General features: G+C 43.8%; 1 protein-coding gene across 1 annotated transcript; it reads left to right on the top strand.

The window, feature by feature from the left end:
- Positions 1-24: 24 nt before the first annotated feature.
- Positions 25-9,109, top strand: zgc:136472 (uncharacterized protein LOC678514 homolog). The gene is made up of 11 exons (XM_061770584.1): positions 25-243; positions 2,239-2,439; positions 3,183-3,310; positions 3,493-3,630; positions 5,716-5,823; positions 6,117-6,242; positions 6,302-6,499; positions 6,584-6,704; positions 7,773-7,954; positions 8,771-8,860; positions 8,947-9,109. Exons 1-11 carry the CDS (start codon positions 87-89, stop codon positions 9,034-9,036), a joined length of 1,539 nt encoding a protein of 512 aa, XP_061626568.1. The 5' UTR covers positions 25-86; the 3' UTR covers positions 9,037-9,109.
- The last annotated feature ends 460 nt before the right edge of the window (positions 9,110-9,569 follow it).

Genomic DNA, 9,569 nt, shown 5'->3' with positions numbered 1-9,569 from the left:
AGCGACAGGACGGGCCTGATAACATTCACAACGACCTGAAAGGCCTTCAGGCGCTCCCCTCGCATACCTCGCTGCACGTTGCAACAATGGCGAGACCGCTGCTGCTGCTGTTGATGCTGGTGGCGTCTTCTTGCCTCGCCGCTTCCGGGCAGGAGGTGAAAATGAAGGAGGGAATTTTACAGCTACACAAGGGAAATTTCAACAGAGCACTGAGGACCTACGAACGGCTACTGGTGCTATTCTGTAAGTTCCTCAATGGCGTCATTGTGTTTACGTTCGACTAACATAATACTAAGTGCTTGCAGCTTGTGTATATGTTCGGTATCTTAAAGGTCCCATATTTTGGCTAGTGACTCTAACATGGACTTTGTATAAAAGTCTCAATTTAATAAGAATTAAAAAACACCTTGCTTTTTCTTATACGAGTGTCCAGAAAAAGCCACTCTGACAGCAACTTCTGGACTTTAAATTTATCGAAGGCTCGAAATCGTCTGCAATATTGCAAAACCTATGCTAGATTCGTTGAAAACTTGGGATCTTTGATGTTTTAAAAAAAAAAAATTCTTCTTTTCCTTTGGGCTTGTCTCGTTTAGGGGTCGCCGCAGCGCGTCATCCTTTTCCATGTAAGCCTGTCATCTCCAACACCAACTGCCCGCCTGTGTCTTCCCTCACGACATCCATCAACCTTCCTCTCGCTCTCTTGCCTGGCAGCACCATCCTCATCATCCTTCTACCAATATACTCCCTCTCTCTCCTCTGGACGTGTCCAAACCATCCAAGTCTGCTCTCTCGAACTTTGTCTCCAAAACATCGAACCTCGGCCGTCCCTCTGATGAGCTCCTTTCTAATTTGATCCAACTCGGTCACTCCGAGAGCGAACCTCAACATCTTCATGTGCTCTGCTTCCCGTTGTCTCTTCGGTGCCACCGTCTCTCATCCGTCCATCATGGCTGGCCTCACCACTGTTTTCGAAACTTTGCCCTTCATCCTTCTTCTGTCACATAACACACCTGACACCTTCCTCCACCCGTTTCAACCCGATTGGACCCGTTTCTTCGCTTCCTGACCACACTCACAATTGCTTTGGACGGTTGACCCCAAGTATTTCAAGTCCTCCACCCTCGCTATCTCTTCCTGGATGCCGTACTTACCCATCACTTCTTCATCATCCCTGCTTCCTTTACCAACATGTCCATTACAATCTGCACCAATCACGACTCTCTCTCTGTCTGGGATGCTCAGAACTACTTTGTCTAGCTCCTTCCAGAATTTCTCTTTCACCTCTAGGTCCCATCCTACCTGTGGGGCACAGCCGCTAATCACACCCTCAATTTCAAGTTTCAGCCTCATCACTCGATCTGATACTCTTTTCACCTCCAAGACATTCTTAGCCAACTCTTCTTTTAAAATAACCCCGACTCCATTCCTCTTCCCATCTACACCATGGTCAAATAATTTCAACCCTGCCCCTAAACTTCTAGCCTTAGTGCCTTCCCACCCGGTCTCCTGGACACACGATATATCAACCTTTCTCCTAATCATCATGTCAACCAACTCCCGAGATTTTCCTGTCATAGTCCCAACATTCAAAGTCCCCGCATTCAGTTCTAGGCTCTGTGCTTTCCTCATCTCTTTCTGCCGAAGAACCCGCTTTCCACCTCTTCTTCTTCTTCTTCGACTTCGACCCACAGTAGCTGAATTTCCACCGGCACCCTGCAACAGGTTGACGGTCGTCGTTAACCCGGGCCACGACCGATCCGGTATGGAATTCTTCGGATGAACGCTCATATTTGTTTGGCAAAGTTTTAAGCCGGATGCCCTTCCTGACGCAACCCTCTGCTTTTATCCGGGCTTGGGACCGGCCTACAGTTTGCACTGGCTTGTGCCCCCCATGGGGCTGCAAAAAAACAACAACTATATTAGGTTTATTACAAAAAAGTGTACCTCCAGTACAATGCAGTCTTTGATGTTTCACAAAAATACATACGTGAGGGTTACAATCTAAATGCCTGAAGTTTACAAAAAATACGTTCATATGTTTGGTTAATTGAAGGTGGATGTTTCAAAAAAATTGAAGATCCTCAGATCATCTTTGATTTTGATCAAAAAACCCACCTCAGGTTTCTTGAAGTTTGTAAAATGTCTTTGATGTTTAAAAATAAAAATAAAAAATGCAGACGCGAGTTCGTTGTGACTGGTCTTTGATGTTTGCATCGTCTTATGTTTGTCCCCATCCAGATGCTCCACTGTCTGCAGACGGCCATCGTTTGTCAGAAGTGTTTCAAGGAGCCGCCGTCGATCTTCAGGACTCAGACGTCAAGTTGGCAACGGTGGACGTGACGAAAGACAAAGCGCTAGCCAAAGAACTTAATACAACAGGACTGTCAAACATCAGGCTGTACCTTTTGGGAGATAAATTCAACTTTGTATCCTGCCCAGGTGAGTTGAACTACAGTTCTACCAAAAAATGTGTTCTTCTTTTTTTTTGGCTAAAAATTGAAATTTAAAGTTAAAATTTGAAGTTAGATATTTTTTGTGGAACAGTTATATGCACGTTAACGATTGAATTGATATCAAGAAAAATAGTTAAAGAATAATATGAGTGCAATGATAATGGAGTGTATTATGTTACGTTAAAACTTTAATTTTGAAAAATGTGTCTCTCCAAATGTTTAAATATTTTTTTTTTTACTTGAAGCAAAGAAAAAATTGTGATTTCCCCCCCCCCCCCCCCCCCCTATAAGACAAGAAAATAAATATGTTGGTTGTTTTTTTGTTTTACTTAAATAATAAAAACATGCAAAATATGTCGTTAAAATATGATACAGGTTTTTTTTTATTATCTGGAACAGTAAGACATTTTTTTAAACTAAAAAATAAAACTTCAAAAATGTTGTTACGCATCATTGTCCAGTAAACAACATGTATGACTACATGTGATTTTACTATTCAATCCTTTACCAAAGACAGAGGGAAAAAAATATGTGGGTTGTTTTTCTGCAGGTTGATTTTGTTCCCCCCATGTAAATAAAATCCCAAATGTTTTTGTCGAACAGAAAATACAAACGAACACAAATTTTTTTTGGTGCGGGGGTCATCTAAAATGCAAAAAAAAATAAAAAATTTCTGAGGTGAATATAAACTTCAAAAATATGAAGTCTAAGAAAACAGTGCGATGAAAGTTCCTCAGAGCTCCGCTTCCGTTGTGACGTGGTTGAAAAGGAGGGCAGGGACTGTTACCGACCTCGTCGCCGATCTCAGCCAATGGGGGAGCGAGGAGGAGGAGTTTCGTGTGGCCGGATTCTTTGAGGTGAAGACCGTCGAGCTGTGGGATTTTTTACTCTTCAATAAGACTGTTGATTGTGTGTGTGTGTGTGTGTGTGTGTGTGTGTGTGTGTGCGTGCGTGTGTGCGTGCGTGTGTGTGTGTGTGTGTGTGTGTGTGTGTGTGTGTGTGTGTGTGTGTGTGTGTGTGTGTGTGTGTGTGTGTGTAGGAGCTGGACAGCAAGTACGCGCAGGTGTTTTACGCGGCTGCAGTCAGCCTTCCGGACGTCAACTTTGCCGTGACGCAGAATGATGATGTCATCAGTAAATATGATGTCGCGAAGGATGTCGTGCTACTCTTCAAACAGGTAGAATAAAGATAGAACTGATTTTGAAAAACATATTTTTGGAAGGTTTTTAATGTCTACATCAATGGAAATTTGTAAATTGTCTTTAATGCGAACAAAATATGTTGGTTAGGTTTGCTGAGGACTTGAACTCAGCGATGGTGAGATGAAGCTTCATGAGGCATCGTAACACTTCAGCCATTGGCTCGAGTCATGGTTCGCTTCTTGTGCACACAAACCCACCTGGCTGTATATTTTTGCGTCTTTTTGGCTCTTGTGAAGGACTCTGCATTACAAAACAATGTTTGACCAAGTCATTTCCCGACTTAAAAGTGTATGATAAATGATTTGGGAACGTACTCTGTATGCATAAAATATTCATCATCACTCATACGGCAGGTTGTATAATGTTTTTCGGTCACGTTCGGAAAATGGCATGGAGGACTTAGAAATAACAGCTGTTCACCATTTTTGTTTGAAGTGATTCATTCAAGAGCAAGATTATATAAATTGGGGTACAGTCATTTTTCCTCTCCCAGTTAGGTTTTATTGCACCTTACTTTCTTGGAACACAATAAAAGCCTCACCTTTGAATCAAAAAAAGAATTGGTTGAAAATACAGTTTTTGATAAACAACTGTAATTAAAACTCATTCACTGCCAGCCTTCCCAGTTAACATGGATATTTGACGTCTAACACTGTCAATGGCAGTGAATGTGTTTGAAGCCTCTAGTCATGATAGTTTTTTTATCAGGCGCAGTCCTGCCTGAGGTTCGAACTCACATGACCACCATACCCCAAGTTGACCAACTGCCTGGCTATTAGGCCAGGGTGCGAGATCAGCGGCTAGCCTCCTGTTTCCAAGGATTCCGAGGAGTGACATAAGCCGTAACTGCTACTGCTCGAGCTGTGTCCAAACTGCTGTAAACAGTCCAAACTGTAGTATCCTATACAAACTACACAATCTTTACCCAAACTCTGAGCTGATCACGACTCTGTCAAAACAAAAAACAAAAACAAAAACCACCCATTTTAAATGGCGCCTGCATGAGGGGTTTATATTGCTGTCAAACCTCGCGGTGGTCTGAAGCGCTTCCAGAATTGGTCACGTGGTGACTTCGGACATCATCACTTCCGGCTCCTTGCCTAAATGAAGCGAACCTCGATATACGCTTGGCGGAAACGCCCCTTCCATTACCCGACACGCCTCGAAGACTCGGCGCATCTCGTAACATCACGACTTGAAATCATCTATGTTTGTGAAATGGGAATCTTGACATGGTCTTTGACTACAAGCAAATATTTAAGTTAGGTTTGTAGGAGTCTCATAATTGTCTTTGATCTTTACCAAAACACATCTGGTTCGTTGAAGAAGAAATCGGAAAATAGAGCTCTCGAAATGGTCTTCGACGTTAACATTTAGGTACGTCAAAACCGGAAATTGTCTGTTGGTAGCCAGACTGCCTTCCATGTTTACCCAAGTTTATCAAGACATTGATGTCTCATAATCATCTTTCATCTTCATAAAATGCATACGTAGAGTTGGTTGAAGCCTCAAAATTGTTTATGAAAGCATGTAATTTGCGCTTGTTGAAGATTTCATTGTCCTCAATCTTTCTGAAAATGAGGACTCCAAATCTCAAAAATGTCATCGTCTTTGATATTTCCCCAAATATTGGTTCAAACGCTCGAAATCTTCTATTTACATCTAAATCATCTTTGATGTTTATGAAGACGTGTGTTTTAGGCTTGTCGAAGACTCGAAATCATCTCGTACGTTTACGAAAACATGGGCGTCTCTAAGTCATATTTGATGTTCACAAAGATGTTTTAGGTTAGCGAAAGACTCCAAATCGTCATCTCTGTTTACGAAAACCAGGACAGAGACACGTAAGTTAGGTTCCTACAAGTCTCCCAATCGTCTTTGACATTTCCAGAAACACAAACGACTTTTTCCCAGACTCAGTCTCCGATGTTTACGCACGTAGGAATGCTGAATGTTGTACATTGTTCTTGATGATTCCAAAACACGTACGTCGGTTTCAATGAAAATGTGTCACGCTCTCGCTGAAGTTAGGACATTTTTTGCCGTGTGTGTGTTTGCAGTCGAAGTTGATCCAAGCCTACAAGATGACACCTCAGACCTCCAAAGAGGACTTGTTGACTTTCGTCAGCGTCTACCAGATGGATCCTGTCACGGAATATTCTGGAAAGGTAGCCAAGGTTGTTGCGGAATAACTGAGCACTCCGTTTAATTTGTTGATTAATGGATTATTTTAAATGACTCTCGATTTCATTGAATGAAATGTATTCTTTAAAATGTCCCAAAATAATTCAACAGAGTAGATTTTGCTTTGTTTTACTCATTGCAAATGATCATCTGTTCTCAATTGCCTTAGCTGGGCAATTTCAAAAAGTTCAAAAGAAAATGTCTAACAAAAAATACATGACAAATAATGAATTCATTCAATCAAATGGAAATCATTTGATATTGATTTATTCATCAGACAGCCACTCAGATCCTGTCCTCGCCCGTTCTAAGCCACGCCCTCCTTTTTGTCAACAAAAGCTCGGCCGATTTCCACGAGGCGCACGCCGCCTTCAGCGCTGCCGCCGAGGCCTTCAGGATGAAGGTGAGCGACAAACACACGGACACACACGCGAATCTGTCGTCTTCTGTGTGTGTGTCAAGATCTTGTTCGTACTGGTGGACGTCTTCGAGCCGCGGAACGGCCGTTTGATGGAGTACTTCCGTGTGCGGGCCTTCGAGGCTCCTCTCGTGCGATTGGTCAATATGGTCGACCACGTGACCTACCAGCTGCCCTCGATGGCGCCGGACGCCGGCGCCATCGAGGCCTTCTGCCTGGACTACCTGGAGGGCAAGGCCAAGGTACGTACACCACGTCGAGCGCGTGAAGTGTAACGCAAACTTATTGGAAGGTGTGCATGTGTTGTGCGCGCATGCGTGCGTCAGCCCAAGATGCAGAGCGAGCCGATACCGGACGGATGGGACAGACGGCCGGTCAAGGAACTGGTCGGAAGCACTTTTGAGGAGGTTGCCTTCAACCCCAACAGGACTGTGTTTGTCTTGTTTTGTAAGTAAACGCACACAAACACGCACAAGAGTGAATTTGTCCTGATAATGTGATCCAGACCGGGTCGGCCCGACAATGTGGAATACAGCGATGCCTCGAGATACGAGTGTTTTGCGAGACACAAGCCAGCACTTGACCAGCACTTTCTTGTCTTGGGATGCGGAATTGTCCATAAAACTGTGCTTCAGACCCCCACCAGTAGATGGCGGCAGCACACTTTACAACATCCAGCCGCCATCAATTCACATTGGTTTCCTTGCAGTGGCAAGACTACAGCAGTTGGTGGCAGCGATGTGCCTTTAAAATGGTTTGCCAACTGTCAAAACGCAATACATAAAGAACATAACACAAAGTACAGTTGTGTTTTGTACTTGTATTTTGTGTCTATGTGGAGAGAAAAATATAATCACTGTGTGTTTTCATGCAGTGCAATACTATTGAGTCCAAATGTGGTTATGAAAAAACATGTTTAAGAAAACCCTTTTGTGTGTTTGGGGCTGGATTGATTGCATTTCCATTTCCATTTGATTTGAGATAGGAGTGTTTTGAGATATGATTTTGGTCAGGGAACAAATGAAACTTGCATCTCAAGGCACCACTGTATCAAACGTGTTCAATATTTGCGACCAAAAATCCTGAGTCGTGACTGCTCGAATTGTGACGTGAAACGGAACGCGGCCAATCAGGAAGCGGGCGTGACTAAAAGCACACAGGTCCTACCCGAAACATAAAGTCATCTCAAATATGGAGGAACAGCTCGTGGAGCTTGTCGGAAGCCCGAGAGCGCTTATGTAAGATCGCCGTCAAGTCATCCTGGAACCGCCATCGTGTCCTCTTCTTGCAGGACTACCTTCTGTAGCTTGTGGTGGATCTGTGTTGGGATTATCGGCGCACACCGCACACAATACCATCTGACTATTTTTATCTTAATGTGTGACGCCCGTAACAGATTAAAAAATGTCTCCTAAAAAAAAACCAGACATTCATTCCACAATTGAATGATTACTCTGTATTAAGTATGTATAGGTGTACCTAACGAAGTGTCCTGTGTTTATGTGCGTGTTTCAGACGTTCCGTACAGTCCGGAGTCCCGTGTGGTGTTCCCCTTGTGGGAGGAGCTAGCTGAGGCCTTCAAGGACCGCGACGATATCGCGGTCGCTCGCATCGACGCGTCGGCCAACGACATCGACATGTCGGTGCAGCGCGCCTATCCGGCCTTCTGCCTCTTCCCCGCCCTCTACGCAGAGAGAGTACGATGCACGTCTACCTTTGCAGCGCTGGCCAAACACGTCTGCCATCTAGCGCCAGAAGCTAACGTAGCAGCGCGTCTTCTTGTTACACGGCACAAACAGACGGACTCAAATGCGCTACAATCGTCACAGAAAATTCCAATTTAATTCATTTATTCACAAAAAGCTGGTTGACGCCGGCTTGAACCCCGAGTCTTATCGAGAACTAGAGTCCAAAACAAAACAGTGCGACACAGTGCTAAACAAACTCAAAGGGACACCACCAGTCACACAAGACCCAAGTCAAAGTCCGTTGTTTACAAAAAGATACACGCTATACCAGCTGAGCATCCGAAAAAGCCCACAAAACAGGAAGTGAAAAAATCCTACAAAAAAAAACAGTAACTGCCCCACTTAACCGGCGAACTCAAATGCACAACACCAGACACAGAAGTTCCAAATGATGGTCCTTTGATCGCAAAAAGCTGCTCGATCCCGTCTACGGCTGAGTCTCCTATCTAGCCCACCGAAGCAGGAAGTACAAACCTGCCAAAGTAAAACCAGCGACTTAAGTCAAACAAATTAAATGCGCGTTACCATTTACCACACATGATAAAAAAAACAGAAGCACATCAAATGTACTACACCCGTCACAGAAGAGCCAAATTGAAGTCATTTGATCACAAAAAGTTCGGGCCAAGAGTCCTCTGAAGATAACGAAAACAAGAAACAAAATAAAACCAGTCACAGGGCGAAGCCGCCTCAAATTCACAACACCGCTCACATTAAATCCACTTCAAAGTTGTTGTTTTTTTCACAAAAAGCTATTGGTCCCAGGCGGTGTTTTACACTGGCGAGATGAAGCCGAAGGCCTTGCTCGCGTTTGTCCACGAGGAGATGAAGAAAGCCGCAAAAGACAGAATGAAGGTAAACGTCCTGCTTTGTGTTTGCCCACATAAAACGGCGGCTGCCTAAAAAGAAACCTTTTCTTGTCAATAAAAACAAAAAAAAAGGAGGATGAAGACAGGAGGAAGTACGTGGAGGTCGTGAAAGCAGAAGAAGAGGAGAAGAAAGAGAGAAACACGACCAAGGACGAACTTTAACAGGGGCATCGGGATGTGGAAAAGACGAGAACCTGTGTCAAAACAATACAAAAATAAAAAGATTGAAGGACAATTACCTGATTTTTGTTTTTTTTAACACCACAGCATATCGTAGCAGTCCTCACATACAACACAAATACGCCGCCTCATTGGCTGTGAATTTTACAGGTAAATTGTGTACAGTAACATACTACTATAGTTCAGTTGAGTTCAGTCATCGTCCATTTTCTGTGCCGCTTCTCCTCACTCGGGTTCGGGTCGCGGGCGTGCCGGAGCCTATCCCAGCTGAAGACTCTCAATTGTCCGTAGGTGCGAGTGCGAGTGCGAGTGCGAGTGCTTGGTTGTTTGGGTGTGGCCTGCGATTGGCCGGCGACCAGTTCCGGGTGTCCCCCGCCTCCCGCCCGAAGATAACTGGGACGGGCTCCGGCACGCCCACGATAAAGTCAATGGATGAATAGGTAATAATAATAATAATAATAATAATAATGATGACAAAATAAATGTGAATAATAAAAATAGTTAATATATTAGTA

The sequence above is a fragment of the Phyllopteryx taeniolatus genome, chromosome 4 (assembly GCF_024500385.1).
Source record: "Phyllopteryx taeniolatus isolate TA_2022b chromosome 4, UOR_Ptae_1.2, whole genome shotgun sequence".
Lineage (NCBI taxonomy): Eukaryota > Metazoa > Chordata > Actinopteri > Syngnathiformes > Syngnathidae > Phyllopteryx > Phyllopteryx taeniolatus.
Note: the sequence above shows the minus strand (reverse complement) of the source record. Positions and strands in the feature narration are given on the sequence as shown.